Genomic DNA, 26,404 nt, shown 5'->3' on the forward strand with positions numbered 1-26,404 from the left:
AAAGTATAATTTTTATTTTAAGGTGGTACCCAACACTTTCACTAACATTAATTTGGCTCGTTTAATTTTCATAAAATTTTGTCAAAGTATTTAATTTGACCCTTTAACAAAAATATAAAAATTTCAAAAATTTTGAAACAGTTTTGTCAGAAAAATTACACTGGTAATATAGCAGTTTGACAAACACCAATTTTGATCATTGAAAAGCTAAATGATATTGTGGTACTTTTTTTTACAAAGTATAATTTTTATTTTAAGGTGGTACCCAACACTTTCACTAAAATTAATTTGGCTCGTTTAATTTTTTATAAAATTTTGTCAAAGTATTTACTTAAACCCTTTAACAAAAATATAAAAATTTCAAAAATTTTGTACCAACCGTTGTGTCAGAAAAAATACACTGGTAATATAGCAGTGTGACAAACACCAATATTTTGATCATGGAAAAGCTTAATGTTCCTTTTACAACACAACGTAATTAAAACGTTTAGCTGACTTTACAGAGTTATCTCCCTGTAGTGTTAGTTACCACCTTAAATAACTAAACAAACTAATGCTTATGATGTTGTTAACTTTGGCTAAAGTAGATTACCGATGTTCAGATCGATACAATTTATAAAGGTCTCAAACAAACGCTTTGAGGATTGCACGAATTTCAAAAAGAGCGATATCGTATGCGTCGACAGATTAAACGGTCCGATATGTATTCATTACTCGACATTTGTACATGGTAGAGTTATTTCCGGTATAGGAATTTAATGAGTAAACTTAAAACGGCTTTCAACTTTATACACATATATTAAAAAGAAGATGTGGTACAATTGCCAATGAAACAACTCTCCTCAAGAGACCAAATGACACAAAAAATAACAACTATAGGTCACTGTACGGCCTTCAAAATTGAGTTAAGCCCATACCGCATAGTCAGCTTTAAAAGGCCCCGAAATGACAAATGTAAAACAAATCAAACGAGAAAACAAACGCTCTAATTGATGTACAAAAAAATAGAAAAATAAAAATATGTGACACATCAACAAACGACAACCACTGAATTACAGGCTCCTGACTTGGAACAGGCACATACATACAGAATGTTAGCAGGCTGTGTGTTTTTCTCTGAAATTACTACATTCAAACGCTTGCATGAGCACATGACATTTTAGAGTAATTGTAAGGACTGGTTGATCAAAGTCCGATTAATATGTACTGGTAAAGTGACACGCCGAATGTTATTTTGCAAATAAGCACGTCTAAAAATCACCGGGTCGATGTAGTTCATTGTATGGTTCATGATCACATGTGACGGGTGCCACATGTAGAACAGGATCTGCTTACCCTAAAGGAGCACCTGAGATCTTCCCCAGTTTTTGGTGTTGCTTAGTCTTCAGTTTTCTATGTTGTGTCTTGTGTTCTGTTATTTTTCTGTTCTTTTTTTAGCCATGACGTTGTCAATTTATTGTTGATCTATGATTTTGAACGTCCTTCTGGTATGTTTCGCCCATCTTTTACATCAACGTTTCCAGTCCTGATTGAATGTCAGAACCAATCAACCATTTATTTTGGCTGTATTCGTAAAAGATATTACTTCTAGTAATTGAGTACCAGGGGCGAAGCTGCCGTTATGCACTTAAGGCACGTGCCCACACATGATTTTTTCACAAATATTTGTTTTTATTTAGAAAAGTAATAAACAACGTTATCTGTAGATGAAGTTGTCAAAACTCTTTGATTATCGAATGTCATGTGTACACTAGTCTCTCGTTCTCAGTGAATGGAATATTGGATAGAATTGAATGTTTTAACGATTTTACCTTATATAGAAACTATAAACTAGAACTTTGGTACACAAGATCATTTCACTTCTAGACTATCAACAAAAACTTGAATGAACCTCAACTTAGACACATGAGTTTTATAATTAGTTGTTGTTGGTTTTCAACTAGCTTTCCACTTTGTCTTCACCCGACTTGCCAATGTTGGCCGTCCGTTTGGCTGTGCAGGATGTATAAATCCGCAGTCACGTCTGGTCAAAATGGGGACATTAAATCCGATAACAAGTTGGGTCTACTGATAGGCAAAATTTCTGGACCTATCCAAAAATCCCTCATTTTGCAATGCATGGATTTTAATTTCCATACCTTCGTCCTGGACGACACCTATCACAGGACCTAGCTCCCAGTTGTATTTATTGTAATTTTGTTTTTCAACGGTCCTGAACTTGCAAAAATATATAATTCAATCAATCAACTGGCTTCCAGTAATTTTGAGTACTCTCAAATCTGCGTGTAAGGCCACAAGTATTCAAAATTCCTAAGCAAGTAGGGGTTTTACAATAGAGGATATAAAGAAATACGAATTTCTTGAATTTTGTTAGGCATCGACTATGTCTGTTTACATTTGTGTGTGGCTAGGGTGAATGTTTAAGATTCAAAAGATTGATGGTAGATGTCTAGCCAAAAGGATAGATCTATTATATAGTAGTATCAGTGTTTACGTGCCTATTTTTGTTTTAATGACGGATCGTCAATATGTACAGGTTGTACTGCTTAATTAAAGGGATACGCTGATCTATGCTCGGGAATGCATATTGTAAACATTTTTTTTTTATGTTACGGATTGTACGGCGTTATTTAATTCACCAGTCTGATGTTATGGTACATTATTCATAATTCTTCGAACTTTTTAATGTCTGTTTACATTTGTGTGTGGCTAGGGTGAATGTTTAAGATTCAAAAGATTGATGGTAGATGTCTAGCCAAAAGGATAGATCTATTATATAGTAGTATCAGTGTTTACGTGCCTATTTTTGTTTTAATGACGGATCGTCAATATGTACAGGGTGTACTGCTTAATTAAAGGGATACGCTGATCTATGCTCGGGAATGCATATTGTAAATATTTTTTTTTATGTTACGGATTGTACGGCGTTATTTAATTCACCAGTCTGATGTTATGGTACATTATTCATAATTCTTCGAACTTTTTATCATGTATATTATATATAAATAACCAGCAAATCTAATATTTTTGTACATAAAATTTTGCAGCTAAAACGCTGAAAATCGTTTTCCGTCGGGGACTTGGCCCCCATGAACCCCTACCAGGGCTCTGCCCTGAAACTGATGAGGGCCTTAAGCGACCCCCCAGACCCCTGTCCATTGGTGCCTACAGTTGACTGAATATCTAGCTACGCCCCTGAATACTAAGTAATTTTTTAATAATTCAGACACATGAATGATTTACAATGAAAGTGTTTTTAAGAGAACAATAATCCTTTAATTCAGAGCTTCCGTGTTCATACTTATGTTATTTTTATATCTTTATTGTCAATAAACCATAAATATCGGTATAGAGAACACATATATGTACAATATGGCAGAACTATAACAACAAAATTGATGAGATAATATATGAACCAGGCACACATATATAATTGTGTTGATAATCCATTAAATTATAAATATTTTATTCAATTCTAACTTGGTTTTTATGCCCCACCTACGATAGAAGAGGGGCATTATGTTTTCTGGTCTGTACGTGCGTTCGTTCGTTCGTCCTTTCGTTTGTCCGTCTGTCCCGCTTCAGGTTAACGTTTTTTGTCAAGGTAGTTTTTGATGAAGTTGAAGTCCGAACAACTTGAAACTTGTACATATGTTCCCTATGATATGATCTTTCTAATTGTAATGCCAAAATAATAGTTTTTATCCCAATTTCACGGTCCACTGAACATAGAAAATGATAGTGCGAGTGGGGCATCCGTGTACTATGGACACATTCTTGTTTAAGACATAATCTTCATGTCTTGTCAAAAAAAAGATATTTGCATTTTTGAAATAATAATGTGACATATGAAATTTCTTGTTTTCTTCAATGAATTTGACACATTCCCCATTTCCATTCTCAATTTTATTGCCAAATCATTTTTTGTAAATAATAAAATAAAAAGTTTATAACTCTATCTAGCCTGTTCAAAGGGAAGCTTGCGATTTGTGGTGCTAAAACTATACAAATCGATAGATAGTTTGTTCACATCCTGGTGACGCATTCATTCTGGCAAAAAAAACAAAAGAAATAAATTGGATTTAGTTTTCATTTATCCTTACAGGACATTGTCTATCATTTACGAAAAAGGCCGATAAATTTAAAGCTATTTATAACACTTTTATTGACTTTTCCATTTGACATGTTGTTTAAGTCGAACCTAAGACCATATCTTTCACACGTTTTAAGAAGAATGGCTGCATGCATAAGTTATCAATATTTATAAAGGTGAATTACGTACACAGGCTAAATTTTTATATTGGTATTATAGAGCTTTGTGTCTTGTAAATAAAACATTTTTTTTATCCGCTATCTATGGACTGACTTCCAAACTGTTTGTTTTGGTTTAAAATTCAATTTTAGTCAGTATATATTTTGTTTCTATATATATATCTTTTTTTAAGGTCGTTGTTTATGATTTACAGATAGTCGGAAAAACCCGCAAAAAAGCATAAGTACTACTTAAGCAATATCAGATATAGAAATCACAGATACGTGAAATCGTTATTGCAAATATTACAATAGCATATACGCTTTCATCCTAGTAATGAACAATAGAAAGAAATTGGATTCCGTTTTAATCAATACTAACAGGACGTTTAGTATCAGTTACGAAATAGGCCGATACATTTAAAACTATTATTTTTAATCACGGCTATTGAATTTTACTTTTGTCATGTTAAGTTCTTGAAGTCGAACTTAAGACCATATCTTTTACACGATTGAGGAAAAATGGCAGCATGCATCAGTCATCAATATTTATAAAGGTGAATTACATTCACAGCTTAAATATTGGTATTATAGAGCTTTGTATCTTGTAAATAAAACATTTTTTATCTGCTATCTATGGGCTGACTTCCGAACATATTTGTTTAAATTTCAAATTTACTTTTAGTAAGTATTTTGATTGTATATATTTTTGGTTTGGTTTTGAAAGGCGGTTATTTTGATTTTTGGGCCAAAGCCCGAATAGCTACGTTTAAGTGTTTCTTATATAGTTTGCTTTTAAGTAGCATAAAACTTTTAGCTGTTTTCCTATTTCAACTTTCTCTTCTGAACTAGACGTTGCAGACTAATGTGTATACGGGTCCTTTACAAGTTTATACATTTGTTTCAAATGGGCAAACTTAACATTAAATATTGTATCATGTCTCTTTTAGTCATAAAGACCCTAACGTTTGCGGGAATACATACAGGTTTATGATTCATTTCACTGAGTTTGGAGTTTTTTTAAAAAACGTTCGTTGTGAAGGTTGATAATAAAAAGTGCTGCAAACATACGAAATTTAAAACAAAGTTATTTTATATCAGACATTTTGTTCGGGGAATTTCGTCTTTTCGATGTATCAATCATTATTTACGATTTCTATGTCAATAATATAAATGAATTAGGTTTGAGATATAGTTCGTTGTCTTTGATATTTCGATTATGTGAAAGGAGAAGCAGTTTGAGTTTTTGTTTATGTCAATATCGAGGACAGGTTTTTTTTTGTACCATCTAAATGTTGAGCAGCTAAATATCATCAAATCAAAGTACTTTTTACAATGTTTTGACAATAAGCTATTTAAATCCTTATTCAATTCATAAGTGATTTGGTCTTTCAACTGTTTTGATTCATGTCAGTTTGTTTTCGACTTATGAGTAAATCTCTTTGGTATCTTTCGATACTTCTTTGCCTCTTCGTTTATTTTTTTTATTTGTGTGTCGTTCGAATGCCGTTGACGTATTATACATTTGCCTTTTGTTCATAACCAGCATTGTTCGGCAAAATATATTTCTAATCCCATTCTAACTAACAAATCAAATGATATGCAACAGCAACAGCCACGAGGTTAACTGCGGCATCGGATGCGCATAAACCTTGACAGATTGAACGAAAAGAGATTAGTTTTCTACTGGTCTGGTGTTTAAAATTACGGATTAACACGTTTAAAATGAAACTTCGTATTCCGTAATGTTGTCAAATTTTAACAAGACAGTTAAGAAACAAGTTAACATTCAACTTAAGCAGATTTCTTCTTTTCTTAATTCGAAAAAAAAACCCAGAAATAACATGGACAAAAATGTCTTTACATATTTTGTTTTGAATTAAAATTTTGTATTTCATTTGGAAGAGACAATACAAGTTACTTATCTGTTATTGCAGTACGGTAAATATTTCAGACGTCCACAAACTGCTTCTGCTGGATACACAACAACATCATCACAATCTGCATCTCAACCAGGCACGTATTCCAGTTTCTATTTTATTCTACTCTTATTTATTCTGATGCAGTATGGCCATTTGTTCTTGATTACGACGTAAGATATCCAGATAATTCTGTTTGCCATCCGTCATAACATGTTATTTTTCCTGATATTATTGAAACGGTTGCTTTTGTAGACCGGAATAAAGCACATGGCATATCATTACTGGATACATTATTTGGAAATGACTGGTAGATATCTCAGGTCCAACCAAACCGGACATTATCTATCATTTTCTGGAATAGGCCGATCGAATTCAATTTATATGTTATAAAAACAGTTATTAAATTTTTTGATTGGTCATGCAGAATTTTTTACATTGAACTTCAGGCCGTATATTTTAAACGATTGAAGTGAAACAGCAGTATCAATCGCTTATACATATTTATAAAGCTAAATTACACACACAGACCACAACTAACTATTGGTATTCTAAGTGTTAACAAAATAAGTTCACTTTTTTTAATAGACTTTCTCAAAAATTTTATAAGTAGTGCTTACTACTATAACATCACAATATATTATTTTAGGCTCGTTGCATAAATTTATACATGTCTAAGATCAGGAGAGCATGTTTTTTGTTCTTAGTTTGTCATTTCGGAAGCTATGGTTTTGCCAGTATGTCTTTGTAGTCTATAGTTTTAGGACAATTTAGATTTTGGCATATCGTATACACACCTATATATATATAAACGAGTCTAAATTGAAAACTACGTTCAAACCTATGATTGCGTTGGATAAAAACCGCAATTTTTATACGTGTGCATGTAAAACAAATTTCGTTGTAGAAGGGTCTAAATACAGCACAAACAACATTTTCCAAAAGACCAAAAAAGTGAAGAAGTATATTTAAACAGACTAACAGGTTGAACAATTGATGTTCTTTAACCCTGCTGACTGCCATTCAATTTGGCGATTGCCAAATAAAATTGATCACAAGATGTAACAAAATGGATCTTAATATAAATGTAATACTAAACGGAAAACAATTAACTTGTGGCCACGATGTTATGCCACAAACATAAGTTGTTGATATGTTTTTGTACACCAGATCCGGATTTCGACAATAAATGTCTCTTCAGTGATGTTAGGGATCGAAACGGTATTTGGAAGGCCATATAAAATGTACCCTCATTTATATACAATATTAGGACAATGTCAGAAAAATATCAACTTTTTGTAACACAAATTTCAAACTTATTTTCATCCTTCAATGAACCCCTGATTGTGGAAAAAGTATTCCATGATGAAATTGGCATTACACAAAATATAGCTGTGTTACTATATTGAGGAAATAAACACAACTAGTTGCAGTATAAATATATATATTATATAATATACTGACCTAAACCTGAAGCAAGATTTCATATTAGAGTTATTCACCCTTCTGTATTTGATATAAGTGAAATGTATTACTGGAAAACCATAATAGATAAAGACATAGGGACTTTTTATTACAAGTCCCTGGTTTTCAAAAAGAAACGAGTTCAAGGTCAGGTACAAAATTTTGTTGGCGTATTGACAAATCAGAAACCAACCAAAGGTCCAAAAATTATTTAAACCCAACTGGTCATTGAGAATTTTAACAACGACTATCTTTGGTATAAAGTGTGTGTTGACATTCATTGGGAGTCCTCAACCCTTAAATAATTAAACTGTGCTGCATTTATAACCCAATAACGATAAATAGTAGAGACATAGGGTTTTTAATTTGATGCCCTTGGTTGTGACCTTGAAATTAAGGTGAAAGGTGGAAGATAGTTTTGGTATTCTAGATTATGACTTTTGCTGTAAATTCATATTTATACATGATAAAGTCGTAGGGTACTTGTATTACGTTGGCAGACAGACGACCTCAAAAAAGTCAACCGGAAGTGCTCTATTGTATATTTGAAGTAGCCTTCCATGTAATGATTTCAAAAAGCCTAGAACTTTATATTTTTGAAACAAGAAGTGATAATTTGTAACCTGGAAGTAGCGACATATCTCCTTATTACAAACAAAATTGCATAGAAACCATCAATTTTTTGAATCAGCGTAAATTAAGCTATTATTTACACCGGAAGTGACTTTGATTTTACAGAAAGTGAAATCCTGTCTCCTTTGATTTATACGTAATTTATGCATTGCATTTTTGGAAATCAATGTGAGATAAATTAACTTTTAACATCAAACAGTTTTGGTTTCATATCTAAAATAAACTTGGGTGGAGAGACATTCATTTGTTACCTTTTTATTCTGTTTGTTTTCGTCAGAAAGACTTTTAAATCATGTTTATCTCATTTTGTATCTTATAGGCAGTTGTGTTATTTTCTGAAGAAAGAAGCTGTGGTTTTAAAAAGTGAGGCGATACTTAGGAAGTTAACAATGATAATATCTTTTTGTGGTGCATATACTGATTTTGTTAATTGGTAGACATTCTATATCCTTTGTATTTCTATAAAATGTAGTCGAAAACCAAAGCATCCCTTTCAACGAAAGAAAATAGACGAAAGACAAAAACGAAACAAAGCTCTACAAAGAAATTAAAGATTTATCGTAATAAAACCTTGAGAATAAATTAGAAGCCTTTGGTGTCTGACTATTATTGTAGACTGTATTGTTGGCCTCTCGTTTTTGTGTCGTTGACGTATCCCTTACATCTGTTTTTGTACATGACCAATAATGCGTTACATCATATAACTCAAGGTTTGCATTGTTTTTTTTTATATTTTGGGGCGTATTGAAGCTAACTTTGCGGTATATGATGTGCTTAGCCTTGAAGGTTGTACGGTGACCTTTAGTTGTTAAATTTTACTTCATGTGTCTCTGATAATGGGAAATTATTTGATTTGCAATCATACCACATCTTCTTATTTTTAAATTACAGAGTGATATTCTAAAGCAACAACCATGACCATAACTACGAACCAGGATAACCCTATGTAACACAACACATGGTTATTTGGAATAGTTGGTTGTTTATTCAAGCCGGTCTGGACCAGTGTCCACAAGTATATATACAGAATATAAACAGTGTCAAAGTTTCTATTAATTTGACCATTATAGTCTTAAATCAAAAGATACAGGGATGAATATCAAGTTGACTTTAATTGACATGTTTTGACCAACCTGGAGATTAATGGTCAAAGAATACACATATTTCCCGTGTTTTAATATAACTAATTACTACATGTCACCACCTGGTCTGCATGTAAATATGCAACGTAGCGGTCAATTGAACAACATTTTACAAGGTCATTATTTTCTTAATAGATATTCCCCTGTATTTATTTTATTCAATTTAATACACATTTTGAGAATATATAATCATAAATATAAATATATATTATATATATTTATATATATATTTTAAGCCCATCATATTGTCACATTCCTCCCTTTCTTAAGAAATATAATTTTATATTTTAGTTAAAATCGGTGACAATAGTGAATGCTTGCAAATTTCCCTAAAAACAACAAAAATATTCATAAATAAAATCATTTCAAAAGTTCAAACATCATCTAAGTGTTCAGCAATGTATAGTTCATACAATTCTTGTGTGAATAACTAAGTTCGTAATATCAAATATCGGAACTTCTTATTTCTAGAAAAAGGCGCAACCATCAACTGCGGACCGTCTTCATAACTCCGACTCCAGTGAACTGCTCCTCTGATCGTCGTTATCAACTCCAACAATCCATTTGTTTATCTGCAACGCCAATTCCCGTCATTTAGAAGTACTGCAATTACTCCGACCTGCATGTGATCCACCATCCGTCGTTGAAAACTTCGACCTGCATATGATCCACCACCCGTCGTTGGAAACTCCGACCTGCATGTGATCCACCATCTGTCGTTGATAACTCCGACCTGCATGTGATCCACCATCCGTCGTTGAAAACTCCGACCTGCATGTGATCCACCATCCGTCGTTGAAAACTCCGACCTGCATGTTATCCATCATCCGTCGTTGAAAACTCCGACCTGCATGTGATCCACCATCCGTCGTTGAAAACTCCAACCTGCATGTGATCCACCATCTGTCGTTGATTTACTCCTAACTGACCTAGCTTACCTACTCTGTTAATTCAGAGTCCCTGACTAGGTTGCTCAGTTATCACCGGCTGAAACATTACAGGCAAATCTACCTGTGATGCTGTAGAACGATTCCCTCTACCAATATAAGTTATGTGATCGTATAGTTTTATGTACATCTAAACGTCTGCGTTGTGTCCAAAATCAAAGCAAATATCCAATACTGGATAATGGTTCTAAGTGGCTGGTTCTAGTAATGGTGCAGAAGCTATTTTAACATCTCTGGAGGCAGTACCATCGCCCTCAACATTAGTTGACACCACTTGATCACCACCAAGGTATCGTGTGACTATTTGAACCTCTCTATTACTAAATTCTCTTTGCTAAACACCTATTTTTAAACTTAAGAATATATTAATAACAAAATACCTATAAATATAGCAACAAAATAAATTACTGCATTGATAGTTCAAAGTCGTCCTCAAGTTCTAACTGCTTTAATTTTGAAAAAAATAATTTATCGATATGTTATCTATTTAAAATATGAACAAAAAATAAAAATAAACTCAAATACAAAAACAATAAACTAATAAGATAAACTTTTCTCTTGTTAGGACTGAAAAATTATTTAAATAAGGTTTGACATTCAACCAACACTTTCCTTCCTTTTTCATAAACAAAGCTGTGATTCAGAGATTACTGATATTTATAGGATTTCTAAACAATCAACAATTTTTCAGCGATCAATCTGAAGCGAGAATTAGAATGATTAATCAAAACAAAATTATTTTATATACACATATATTTATTTAAAAACAATCATCACGAAGCCTATATGTCTACGTCGTTTTAGTCGTGCATTTTATAAAGATAACAAGAAATGTTTGAGAGAAAGTTTAACATTAATTGATCTTTCTTTCAGACTTTTGAATTTTCGTTTATATTTCTTTCGGTATTTTGATTTTATCAACAGGCATGTCTTGGCTACTTTCTAAATTATATCTATCAGAACTATTATCATTTGTTATATCACTTAAACTGGAAGTTATAGATGACCTTATGTTCCTCTATGTTTTCTCATTTTTTCTTGGTTTGCTAATTTTCTTTTAATTCAATCAGCATCACATTAAAATATTTGCGGAAGATGTATCGCGTTATTGTTTATAACGATTAACCATATGATACTTATTTCCATATTTTAAGTTCTTAATTGTTTTATTATGAAAACATTTTCATTTTTAACCCTTAGTATAGATTTATGTACTCTATAAATAATCCTATATTTCATCTATTGCTAAATACTTTTAAAACTTATAAAACCCTACCTTGTCCTAAGAGTGGACTTAAACAATTGTATCAATTTTTATCATTTAGGCGCTATTTTACGAAGATAGGTCCGCCATTCTTAAAAAATACCACAATAACTGTGCGAAAATAAAGGTTTGGATTCTAAATAACATAGAATATTTTGTTTCTCTAAACAAATGTGCTTACGCACTTACCCATCTGCGTCAACCATATTTTAACAATCATGGTTATAACATGGCAGAAATACCACTACCTTCGTCGCCAAAAGGTTCTTATGAAACTTTCTTATACAAATGTATATAAGCGCGTATATTCTAGAATTACGGATTGTATCTTCAGGAAACAACTTAAATTATGAATCAAAACAGACTTTATTATATTACAAATCAAGATATAAATGTTTTAATCTTATCATTATACACGCAGTTAAATACTTTTAATATGTATCGTGTATCTTAAGATATTTTTACTTATTGTGAATTAGTTCTAAAATATTAATATTCACGTGTTTTAAATAATATCTTTTTATTTTATTTAAATACCTATTATGTCTTTATAAACAGCATATAATAACTTTTCATTATCATTACAATATGTACGCAAATCTTATATATTGACTTATACTATCAAATACCTAACAAAGTTGCCAGTCTTTTATATTGACTAAAACAATCAAATACCTTTTATAAGTACCTTCACCCTTATGATAATGATTACATAAAAAAAATATCAATAAAAAAGTTAAACCTTCACCATTGATTCATAAAAAAATAAATATCTACATTTTCGCTTAAAAATTTTTTATTTAATAAATTTTTTTTTTAATCAGTTAATCCACGTCATCATCTTGAACATGAACAATTGTGCTCACATCTGATATACCTATTCCCAATTTGTCTGATTTTGAACCATCAAAGCTTTCAATCGAAGTAATGCTTTTTTCAAACACCCTTCCAGTAAGACTTTGAACTTTTGTTACTAAATTTTGAAAAACAGACCCTACATTGAAATCTTGTCTAGCCATTTTGAGAAATAAAATAAAGAGTATCAAATAAAAAGTCACTTTACCTTAATATCCTTTGGTCACAGTTAACCAAAAATAACCACATGTAACACAACACATGGTTATTTGGAATAGTTGTTTATTCAAGCCGGTCTCTTCTCTACGGTAAAATACACAAGTATATATACAGAATATAAACAGTGTCAATGTTTCTATTAATTTGACTATTATAGTCTTAAATCAAAAGATACAGGGATGAATATCTATTAAGTTGACTTTAATTGACATGTTTTGACCAACCTGGAGATTAATGGTCAAAGAATACACATATTTCTCGTGTTTTAACTAATTGCTACATGTCGGCACCTGGTCTGCATGTAAATATGCAACGTAGCGGTCAATTGAACAACATTTTACAAGGTCATTATTTTCTTAATAGATATTCCCCTGTATTTATTTTATTCAATTTAATACACATTTTGAAAATATATATTCACAAATATAAATATATATTATATATATTTATATATATTTTTTAAGCCCATCATATTGTCACACCTGTGTAATAATATAGATTGATAAAAACTTTGCCTGTGCTTTAAATTTAAGATCTATTTAAAAGTTTTAAAAAAATTTATAAACATAATGGTCATCGTCCTTATACATCACCTTCTTTGCATGATGTCTCTATTAATGACTTGCTGCCATTAAGATCAAATATCCTGTCTTTTCTAATATAGTAGCGAAATATCTTAGTGCATTATATCTATATTCATAAAATTTCCCTTATAACACCGCCTGCTTTTATTTTGTTTCCTTGCTGAAAAATTCCAATTCAAAAACTTGTCCGTTGCTCAAATTGAATGTTCCGGCGCCTATAGTTAAAAGATAGCAGGTTTTACACCTATCAGTGGACAAATCGTACTGTATATATCTGCACAACCTTTCATTAAGACATTTGAGACCACACTGGAATACGGAGCACGTCGTTGATGTACTGATAACGCGTAGATTGTATGTTGGTGCACCTTCATTGGAGTATATTCCCATATTCCTCTCCATACAGGCAGGAAGATCTGAAAAAAAACCACAATAAAGCAATACTTATTTACTACTTTTAGAATTGATGCATTAATGATAATACATTTGTAAATCTAGGTGTAATTATTAATCCAAACGTGTGTTGTATGCTTGTATTCCAAAACAAAAATGAAGGAAATATGTTCGAAAGATACATGAGTAATAACTCGTAGATAGAAAATAAACTGACGAAGCCATGGCTAAAAAAGAAAAAGACAAACATACAAATAATAGCACATAAGACACAACATAGAACACTTAGTGAACGATTTCTGCATGCTAGTAGGAAAAGCACAATCATCCGTTAAATTTTTATTTCACCCTTGTTTCAATAGTGAGCATTTTAGATTATTTCCAATTTCCACTTGAAGACCTTTTTCAGCCTGAGTGCAGATCAAAACAAATGGAACGTCTTCTTTATAATATTCAGTTCAAGGCAGAAACAATCCTTTCCTCCGTTTATTAAACCGAATATGAATGTTACATTGTCGTTTGCTTTTTGTTGATGTGTTTCCCTCAGTTTTAGATTGTAACATTGTAACCCGGATTTGTTTTCTCTCATTGATTTCTGACTTTTGAGCAGCGGTATACTACTGTTGCATTTATATGTACAAAAAATCGTTATTGACGTGCATTTTAACTTTCGAAACAAATAACATTAAGTGAATCCTACAATAAAGGGACATTGTTTGAGATTAAATTCATACTCTCATAAATCACGACTTTGTCAGTTCTTAATTTTGACATCTTTATCTGCCTTATACCACGGGTGTCATTCCGTTTAACGAGAGAAATGATCTTTATCTTATTGCACAGTAATGTTGAGGAAGTTGAACCATTTTGACAGACATGTTTTTTTGTTTGTATTTGTTCCGCGTTTTGAAAATGAAGCGATTTGTTAACAGATTCTGAACTAGAATTTACTTTGAATATCTTTCACGATCCGGTACGGTAACCAGAGTTTTCAGGACCGTCTCGCAATACTTGACCACCATAGATATTATTTCACGATCATTTCTCTCGTTAAGCCGAATAACACCCGTGTATATTCTATCAAATGAACAAATATTTATTTTCATATTTAAATAACAGCTGCGTACTTTGTTAAGGGGTTGGGTTGAAATTTCATCCAGATTCTCAGTTTACAAAAAATGTATTTTCATTCAAATGGACAGTATTCTGAATAGTTCAATCTGTTAGAAATTATTGAAATAGTCATATGCTTTTCCGCGATAAAAAATGTCATGAATACCTCATAAAGGCATAGAAAAATAAAACTGCGTTTTAAACAATTTTTGTAAAAATAAATGACTTATAAATTGACTCGTATTTTTCATCCACCGTTATCAGGTGGTAGCTTGGCCGGTAAAATAGGATAAAAATCGTTACAGATATTAATATTTTTGACGGAATATAATTCAGATAATATAAAATAGAAGATGTGGTATGATTGCCAATGGGATTACTCTCCATAAGAGAACAAATTACACAGAAATTAACAACTATAGGTCACCGTACTACCTTCAACAGTGATCAAAGCCCAAACCGCATAGTCAGCTATAAAAGGCTCCGAAAAACTATCCTGACATCGAACTTGAACCTACTAGTATTTTTAAACAGAGTTTTACTGTGCGAATTGCTGTGTGTTGTTTATTTTGTTATAGATAAACATGTTTCAAGGTTTTTCTTGTCCTATAACAAACCCTAGGGATGTCAGGATTGGTCAACTTAAAGACCAACCGATACTTTATCTATAACAAAAAAACAAACACACAGCAATACGCACAGTGAAACTCTGTTTAAAATAAGTCCGGGTGCCCGATGTCTGATTAGTTTGTTCGATATGTAAATAACTGGTAAATATTTGTAATTATATTTTGATTTAATCTAGACGTATGGAAATCACATTTTAATGCAATTCTTAGTACAAAAAACCGAACACTATCCCATTTCTTTCAAATAAATAACGTTCTTTGTGTTTGTATTTGCCTTTTAAAAACAATTTTCTTTTCGGTCAAAAGAAGATTATATTTGTTTGTTCTGTTCACACATTGTTGTCTATATAATGGAATTTAATGCGACTGTCATACAAGAAGTGAGAGGTTTAGCTAGCTATAAAACCAGATTTTATCCACAGTTTTGTAGATAAGTCAGGCATATGGCAGTAGTTATGAAGTCGTTTGGTGTGTTTGAGCTTTTGATTACGGACTTTCCGTTTTGAATTCTCCTCGGAGTTCGGTATTTTTGTGATTTTTACTTTTTATGCAAATTCTGTAAATTTCTGTGATGCTGTTTATATTAAATGAAGTGAACGCAAAACTGGAACACACAAAGCAGACAGTTCCGAATGTTCTGAACGTAAAAATATGCAGTGTATAACTGAAACAGGCTTTAGCCAACTAAAATACGTTTTACTTTATATACCACAGCAATGATAATTTGAAATGGACACGGATTATTTTTGACATGTTAATTCAGATTTGTTACATATAATCTTTATAACGGCGCGAAGAGCATGTTCTAGAAAGAAATCCTCAAAAGCAGTAAACTTTGGAGTAAATGCATATCTGTTGGATCGTTTTGTCTTTCCAACCACATGAAATAACCTCGGTTTTTGGTTGGGTTCGCGTTGATCATATATAAAAAAAGAAGTCGTATAATTGCTAGCAAGACAACTCTACGCGAGAGACAAACATTACAGATATTAACAATTAAAGGTCTACGTACGGCACTTAACATTGCACAAAGATCATACCATATATGATGTGGCGGCTGGGACTACATGTATGTGGAATAGCTTTCCAACATATCTTCGAAATAAGCAATCGTTAGAACTATTTAAGAAAGGACTAAAGACGCATCTATTCAAAGATGCATTCGTGAATCGCTCATAGTTAATACCTGGAACTGTGATTGGTTGTATTTGACTGATGTGGAATTTTAATATTTTACACATTTTAGTCTGATTTAATGTGTTTCTGTATATTTTGAAATAACATTTTTGTTTTTATTTTTTACAAGCTGGAGTATTTTAGTAACTTATTTTTAAATACAAAACTCAGCAATTTTAGAAATATTTAGTTAATATTTTTACTTATTCATTAGTAATTCTTTTAATTCATTTTTAACCAAGTTTCTTGAGTCTTAACTTTTTATAGTTGATTTGATGTTGTTTGCTTTTAAACATATTTTGGTCTATTTTTATCTTTGTCATTTCGTGTATGTGCGAACTTGTGGACTTTTGTTTTAACATGTACAGCGCTTAGAGTAATTGTAGTTTATATAATGCGCTATAAAAATGCCTTGTAATGCCTTGTAATAATAATAATAATAAAAATCAGCTATAAAAGGCTCCGAAATGACAAATGTAAAAACAATTCAAACGAGAAAACCTACGGCCTTATTTATGTAAAACGTAATAAACGAAAAACAAATATGTAACACAACAACAACTTAATAACAGGCTCCTGACTTGTGACAGGCACATATAGAATGTGGCGGGATTAAAATGGTTAGCAAGATCTCAACCCTGTCCCTAACCTTGGACAGTGGTGTAACAGTAAAGTTTTCAATTCTCTATTTTCTGCTTTGTGTACCTTTGTTTGTTTATTCGTTTTTCGTTTTCCGCCATGGTATTTGTTAGCTAGTTTTTGCTATACGAGTTCCGTTTGCCATGCATTCATAAACATCTTGTAAATTAATACATAACTCGGTCCATGCATTTAAAAATACAGGCATATCATAATTGTCAATATAATGTAATTTGATGCAACTGTCATACAAAAGAAGGACGAAAGTTACCAGAGGGACAGCCAAACTCATAAATCGAAGATAAACTGACAACGTCATGGCTAAAAATGAAGAAGACAAACAGACAAACAAATTAGAGGTTTAGCTAGCTTTGTTTTGTTCACACATGCTTGTCAATATGAGGGAATTTTATTCTACTGTCTTACATCAGAAAATAAATTTACCAAGTGAGGAATATCAGGTGTTATCCATTCGTTTGATGTGTTTGAGCTTTTGATTCCTTTGATTAGGGATTATTTGAATTATTCTCGGAGTTCAGAATTTTTGTGATTTAACTTTTTGATCATTGTCATCTTAATGTAAGATATGCTATATTTAAATTTTAATGGAAATGAAAATTAAACAATTTAAAACAATAGCTGATTATAGTTCTTGTTTTTATGACTGTTGAAAACCTTTATCCGAATATATGTTGTTAAAAAGCTTCTATTTAGGAGATAACTGTTTATATTTTTAGCTCGACGGCATCAATTGGTGATTTGATGGTCGCCAATTAAGTTTACTCAACGGCATTTACAACCTAAGAATCTACACTTGATGCCGTCGGAGCCTAAAATACAATAATGTGAGCTCCGTTCTAATTAACTGGACAGAATACAACGTTAAATCATACGTTTTAAATCTGTCAACGTTGTCTGCCGCTTGCGCGTAAGTTTTTGTAGCATCAAGTGTGAATTGATGCCATGAAAATTTGTGACCTTATCCAATCAAAATGAACGTTATAAACGATGTCGATTCGAATATGGTTTTGACCTGTTATCTACTACTTGCATGAAGATTTATTTCTTGTGTCACACTGCACAGATAGTGGTTGGAACATTGAATAGATTGGCTTATCCAACATCATGGAATGAAAATAAGACAATTTTGGCTGTTGGCTATTCGTTGGATCATTGATGTCTTTCAAATGTTTAGACGATGTACATGTGGTTTGCGATATCTTCATTAAAATAATGTTTGAATTGTTTTACATTGTCTTATCGGGGCCTTTTATAGCTGACTATGTGGTATGGGCTTTGCTCATTTTTGAAGGCCATACGGTGACTTTTAGTTGTTAATGTCTGTGTCATTTTGGTCTCTTATGAGCAGTTGTCTTATTGGCAATTATACCACATCTTCTTATGACGCGAGGAACAGGACAAATGAAGTTATGCTGTGCCAGATCAACGAATCGCAGATTTTTAAAATTTTACACAATGAAAGTGTTGACCATTATATAAATAGGTTAAACACCTCGTGAGGATTGTAAACCGCTTGATATCAACTGACGTTATGAGATTTGAATAGTAATAATAAACTCAAAGAGCGGACGTTTATATTATATTGAAATTATATCCAATTTTAGCTTGTTATGAAACCTATGAGTATTTGCACTTGAAAAAGTAACCGTTTTTCTACCAAAATGACCAATTCATATAAATATTTCAAAACTTATTTGTATTTTTTTTGATAATTCGTTTAAACTTACAAAACCCTGGTGGAGTCACTGTGCATTGGCTTTTTGGTTCTAACAAAGGAGGATCGTGTTCGTTTGAATGAAAAGCAAAACAGGTCACATCACCGTTAAATGTAGAATCAAATTCATTAAAACTTCCACCTACTCGCAGGGTACCTGGAAATGCAATATCAACATCATCCTGGAAATTATCATCCAATTCCAAAATTGCGGTTGTATCCTTTTGTATTTTCATCTTTCCACTGCTTCTCTCAATTCCAAATGAGAAATAATACCATGTATTCAAAACTATTGGACTACTTATCCCAATCTCGTTGGTAGTTTTTAGATTTCTAGTCATGTTTATTGTTTGCGATACCAATACTGCTTTTAAATCATTAAAGTCTTCAGTCTGATCATCACTACGATAATGAAATAAAGCGCCATCTGGACTAAATGACTTAAACCATCCAGAAAAGGCATAATCCTTTCCTGCAGAATCGAGGATATCTTCAATTCTTATATCAATTACATCACCGTCTACAATAGAAACACCCTGGTTTGAAAAATCAGGTGGCATATCTTGTGCGAATTTAATATTGCATCCGGCAGTTCGATCTTGCAATGGTGATTGATTGATGATTTCTGACGTGTACGTATCACTGTTTAATGGCCACAGTAATTCAGGTGTGCAGCGGACTAGGCCAACAATACCTGAATCGAAAATGTTTTCAATGTAAAATACATAATTACCAATTCACCACATTTTACACATTGCAATAGCGATTTTTTTTTTATTCTAATGCAATATTATGCTTATGACACTCATTTCGTAAGAACGAACTGTTTTTTACATGTTGTATAATTAACATGTCGTAGGCTATTGTAAGAGGAACACTGTATTCAAAAAGGTAGGTTAAAGTCGTCTCTCTTTGCATATAAATAAGGGTTGCAATGTTTCCCTTTTTTCTTCATTAAAACTATGTTTAAAATGTAAACTATGGACTGTTTATATAGGCCTTACAAAGACGAATTTCTTTTTGAATTTCCCCCCATGAAAGCAGATTCTTTAATCAAATGGTTTTTTTTTAGTTTTTTTTTAAGTAAATTATATTGTTTTGATAGTTTTGACATTTGTTAGTGGATACATCAAATACCAGTACCTTATCCAGGCCTCTTTATTCAAATGTTTTAGTAACAAACAAATCAACAAATGGTGCTGTGCGATCAGTAGCAGTAGAATTTCGCTAATTTATTGATTTTATTAGTCGTGGAATAACTGATCTAAACATTGGTTACCTTATGTGAAGCGTAAAATCACAATCAAGGGAAAGCATTATTATTTGGTGGTATTATCTTTACTAAGTTTAGGCATAAACTCTGATTCAAAACAACATAAGGAAATTCTTTATATAAAGGGGCATAATTGGTGCCCATAGCAAAACCAAAAACGGGTATATCTGTAAGAGTTATACACCGAGGGAAAGGTGTATCTGGATAAGAAACCCCGTCGGCCGGAGGCCGGAGGGGTTTCTCATCCAGATACACCGTATCCCGAAGTGTATAACTGACTTACACCCGATGCTAAACCATATATTTGTTAAGATTGCAAAACAAGTGAAAAAGAATGGATACTTTTTATCAAACCATGACTAATAAAAAACAAACAAAAAAAGTTTATTCAAAACCCCACTAGTAACCTTCTAATTTTGGCCATTGTTGACCATCTTCATTCAAACTTTGACAATAGTTTACTGAGTAGATATTACAAATGTCCTAACTTTGACCATTGTTGACCATCTTCATTAAAACTTTTACAATAGTTTACTGAGTAGATTTTACAAATGTCAAAGTGTCTGTTTTGAAAATTATGTACCAAATACACGTTCTAACCTTGGCCGTAGCTTTTACATAGTTCAAGGTTGACCGTATCATGCATTTTTATAAAAAAAAGAAAAAAACCAACAACATCACGTTCCTTGTATACAGTTGCCAGTATGGACGGTTATGAGACTGACGATATTTTAAGTCAGGCATTAGATTTGGCAGAAGAGATTGAAGATGATGCTATATTTATTACCCAAAATACTTATCAGTCTAATGAAGGTAATCATAAATGTATTTTGCATGTTTCATATTAAAAAAAAAAAATCCCCTCCCCCTTTTCCCAACTTGAAAAAAACTTCCACACTGGGGAATATGTGTGTCTGGACAAGAAACCCCGACGACTGGACACGTCTTACATAAAAAAAAAAAGTATGTATACGGATTGATAATTTAATCATAGATGCATGATTTGTTTTATTAGTTGTTAGTGGCTTTGAACTAGCAGTCAGATAACTGCGAGTACTCTCAGATCTGTTCCTAGTGTCTTTTTTGTCGGGATGTACAAGTACCCGGCCACGTTCACTTGTATTTTTGTCCATCTGATGAGTTAAGCCTTTTTCAACTGATTTTTATAGTTTTTTCTTATGTTTTACTGTTATACCACTGTCCCGGGTTAGGGGGAGGGTTGGGATCCCGCTAACATGTTTAACCCCGCCACATTATTTAAGTATGTGCCTGTCCCAAGTCAGGAGCCTATAATTCATTGGTTTGTTTATGTGTTACATATTTGTTTTTCGTTCATTTTTTTTATATAAATAATGCCGTTAGTTTTCTCGTTTGAAATGTTTTACATTGTCTTATCAGGGTCTTTTATAGCTGACTATGCGGTATGGGCTTTGCTCATTGTTGAAGGCCGTACGGTGACCTATATTTTTATTATTTGGACTTTTACCCTTGAGACTCGCAGGAAGGCGTATCTGAAAAATAAAATAGCCTTCCAAGAGGTTATAATTATTTGGACTATGTGTAACCCAAATTAGAATTAGTATATTGCACGAATTACTTGCCAGACAGGCCACCTAGTACATGTAGTACTAAGATACAAATTTAAAAAAGTGGCCCTTTACAAAATTTAATTGCCTTGGGCGAGCCAGATATTGTCATCATATTGATTATTTCTATATCCCTACTAACCTGTGTTTCTTCTCAAATACATGAAAAGGATGCCTCTGGATGTTAAGCAAACCACAATCGATGATCAAGGCAGAGGGCTTTTATTCCTGTGGGGGGGGGGGGGGTTCCCTACTTGGTGTGGAGTCCCACTTATTGAAGATCTTGTGGTAATCTCTGAAAGTTTTTGAAATCACTTGTGGTAATACAACATGTAACTGGGTGTGTTTGTTACGTTTAATAACCATATTCATTCTTTTTCTATCATGTCAGACTGTTTTAGGCCTAATGAAAACACTTAAATTCTCATACTCCTCGGCTCATAGTCTCCTACATACATGTACCTACCATATTTTTCTGTCTCTCAGTTGAAAAGAATTTATTTTGAAAATTTTCTTATTTTAATATGCCAATCATCCTGATCATGGTGGTTTGAAATCAAGTTTAAAGCACAATTTAAAACACTTTTTGCTTTAAAAGATTTATATAAATACTTGTAAAAGTTTAACCAGAATAAGGAAACTAAATAAAGGCCTAATTACTAATTACATGCGAGTGACAATATTGTTTGTGTCGCTAGCAGGTTATTCAGAGAAATTTGAATATTGAGCAAGTTTTCACATCACATTTCTATTTGTCCATTGTTTAAAATTCAGAAAATTGTAATGAACCGTGAAGAAAATAATTTGGCTATTGAAAATTAACAGATCAATTCAATTTTTTTTCTTAAATATTTTTATGACCTGATCACTAAACATACTATAAAAGGGGCACATAGATTTACCAAAGTAAAGTCTGTCAAAACACCTGATATTGGTTATACATGTAGTAGTACAACAGACATAACAGAGAAGCTAGTAATTAGATCAGTGTGACATTTTTGAAGCCATAAACAGTCCAGCATGCAGTAATTTTAGACATACATTTTCAATATTAGGCCACTCCAAATCAATCCCTCATTCGACGGATTCCCAGCGTGTGTTTTCAATTCTCAATGGATTCCAATGAAATTTTACCAAAGGGTATTACTAATGTACTACTCAGTACTGTGAAGACCATAGACAATTTTGAATATCAGGAGTGTCCAATTATTTTTTGGGGGAGCTATGTCCCTTTGACCATCAAAATGTTTAGTCAGGTGGGGACAGGTACAAATATATAAACAAGACATGGTATAGCATTGATACTACCGCAGCTGTACTTCCATGTTGTAGTGGATAGTACAACATTGGTTGCCCTATTTTATTATAGATTGACATTGTGTGACATGATGAAAAGTGGTTTTAAATTCTGTGTTATTTGTCATAATCAGGGAATGGTAATGAAAAACGTTGGAATTTGTAAGAATATCTCCCGTATATATGTTATATATATATATGTAATACATTTTAGATCTCAGATGCTACAAGAGTGTGTTCTTCACATTTTCTTACTACAGAAATACAGAAAACATTGACAGGAAAGAGAAAATTGGCCCAAGGTGCAGTTCCTTCCCTATTTGCATGGTCTATAAGTGCCACACCCAAAAGACCGGGGCCAAGACGGAGATTAGTAGAGAATTTTGATGACAAGTAAGTTGTTCATGTTGTTTCATAATTATATTTACACATGTTTACATATAAAGAATGAATAAGAATAAAATAAAAGACTTTTCAACATTTGTTCTTTTGATTGACAGATTTATAATGAGAAAACTCAGGTATGTGACATGATAAAATGTAACTCATCATAAAAATATAATGATCAAATTCTTTTTTGTTTAAAATGTTTATAAATAAATATGATATATGTCGGATCACACTTTTCTTGTCTATTTTATTATTGATAAGAATATTTTAATGTATTGATTGAATACAGACTTCTAATTAATCTACTTACTAATTTTCATAAATGTAATTTTTTTCAGCATTCTTTTGTTTTGAATTGTATACATGTACATAGACACCACAGCACATCTTCAGATCACCTATTAAAGTGGAAGAAGAAAGATTTAACATTGCTGATTCCATTCAATGCCCCTTAGAATTAACATTTTTTTAAACACAAAGGTTTAATTGCATTTTTTTTGGCCAGTGGGTTCGACTCCCACCCAGGACGTTCATATCAATGTACTGTGTCGTGATCTTTGTATGCATGTAAAGTTCAAATTTAGATTTCTTCACCAATGTTTTTGTTAAAATGTTTAACTTTCCTGTTGTGCATGTTATTCATTCCATTTAAATCCATCATTAATTTTCCAATAAACTTTATGGCACTAAAAAATGTAAATAAAAGCATATGATTTGAAATATTACATACATTTTGATTATGAAACAGTATATATCGGAATGGAGGAGATTGTTCTGGCCTCCAACAAAAAAAGTGCAATTTTATTTGTGTACAAAGTTAAATTAATTTTTGGTCTTCCTCCAAAATTTCTGTTGTTTTGGATCAGTGATGAATGGGTGTACAGGTAAGTAGATGTTTATTAAAAAAAATTAATAGCACTGTAAACAATATTTTATGTCCATGTTTGACAAGCTGTTAGTCTTAAAGTCATTTTAAACTCATTATTCTCTATTAATTGCAGAAAACAGGATGTATCACTTTTGAATACTTTGATTGCTCTTTAATAATGTCGGATATTTTGCAATATTGTTTTCCATTGTTTGAAGGTGTGGCCCGAGAAACAACGGACTAAATAGGTGCAATTCCAAATCCTTGTTGGATCTTGATGATACACGTACTTTGCAATATGCTTGTCAATGGTTTGAAGTGATGTCCGAACAAGTATAAAACTCAAAGGTGTTAGTAGAGGGCAACAAAACTGCGAGTTTAAAATATATATACACTGCAATTCAACAATAACCATGTAGATGTGGAATAATTTTGAGTCACATACGCTTTGCTCATTGTTGAAGGCCGTACGGTGACCTATAGTTGTTAATGTTTGTGTTATTTTGGTCTTTTGTGGATAGTTGTCTCATTGGCAATCATACCACATCTTCTTTTTTACATATGTCATATAAGAATATCATATTATTCATTTGCCTGTATCTGGTTTTCAATTTTGATTTCTTGTTTATATTTTCAGTATTGCTAAAGCACCGAAGCTGTCATGTACAAGCACCAGTCCCGATGCTGAAACACAGATTCTTGGAGAAAAGATTGTTACCCCATTCGTCTCGAATGATCATGACTATGTTGTTCAGACTCTGTCTACAGAGGAAAAATTACAGGCAGCTCTGAAGGAAGTGGAACTTTTACAAAACCAGGTCACTACTTTATCTTCAAATACATTCTGCTTGAACAGATTTTCAACTAACAATTCACTGATCAACTTTTACACTGGCTTTATTAACTATGAAACACTAAAGAGTGTCTTTACTGCCTTACAGCCCACTGCAACAACAATGGTTAGATGGTCTCAAATGCAGAGACATGTGAATAAGGAAAATGTCAATGAAAATGCATTCCACTGTGAAACACTGCTTTTAATTGATCAGTTTTTCTTGTTCTTGTGTAGAGTGAGACAAGGTTTACCAGAACAAGACCTTGCAGTAAGATTTAACATTTCACAAAGTTCTGTTAGCAGGATTTTAATAACTTGGGCAAACTATCTGTATTGCATGCTTGGTAGTTTACCATTGTGGTCCTCCAGAGCTGCCATAGATGAAAGCATGCCACAGTCATTTAAAGACACATATCCGAAAACTAGAGTTATTCTGGACTGTACAGAGATAAGGGTACAGACTCCAAGTTCCAAGGTTTTGAACTCTGAAACGTACTCAAGTTACAAAAGTCATACAACTTTTAAATCTTTGGTTGGAATAACTCCCAATGGAGCCATATCTTTTGTAAGCTCTCTGTACACAGGTTCAATTTCTGATAAGGCCATTACTGAAAAGTCAGGGATATTAGACTTGTTAGAGCCAGGTGACGAAGTTATGGCTGACAAGGGTTTTTTGATAAATGACCTGCTTAAGACCAAACAAGCAAGTTTGGTAATACCCCCTTTTTTAGGGCAAAAGGGTAAATTCTCAAAAGATGAAGTTGAGAAGACTCATGAAATTGCACGATTGAGGATACATGTTGAAAGAGCAATACGGAGAATCAAAGAATACCATCTATTTGATAAGGTTATACCCTTGAATATGGCCTCTTCAATCAATCAGATATGGACAGTTTGTGCTATACTGACAAAGGAGTAGGTCCGGTAAGGGCCGATTTTGGCCCCAAATTTCAGTTTCATCTAACGAGATATTTAGGACACTATTTAAACACTTAAGTGTCTATTTCAATTGATTCGATTAGTTTCTGTTAATGATTTTAACTGATTCAGTCATTAAAAACGCTCCGATTGAAGCTTAAATATTAAAAATCTTTCAAATATGCCAAAAAACATCACTTTTCAGATGGTTTTCGTCAAAAATGAAAGTGGCCGCATCCGTGTTCATCCTCAACCTTTATATATGTTATGTATTA

General features: G+C 32.5%; 1 protein-coding gene across 1 annotated transcript; it reads left to right on the plus strand.

The window, feature by feature from the left end:
• The first annotated feature begins 20,940 nt into the window (after positions 1-20,940).
• On the plus strand, positions 20,941-26,130 carry LOC139507038 (uncharacterized). Its single transcript, XM_071295623.1, has 4 exons — positions 20,941-21,049; positions 22,709-22,797; positions 23,333-23,511; positions 25,014-26,130. Exons 1-4 carry the CDS (start codon positions 20,941-20,943, stop codon positions 26,128-26,130), a joined length of 1,494 nt encoding a protein of 497 aa, XP_071151724.1.
• The last annotated feature ends 274 nt before the right edge of the window (positions 26,131-26,404 follow it).

The sequence above is a fragment of the Mytilus edulis genome, chromosome 1 (genome assembly GCF_963676685.1).
Source record: "Mytilus edulis chromosome 1, xbMytEdul2.2, whole genome shotgun sequence".
Lineage (NCBI taxonomy): Eukaryota > Metazoa > Mollusca > Bivalvia > Mytilida > Mytilidae > Mytilus > Mytilus edulis.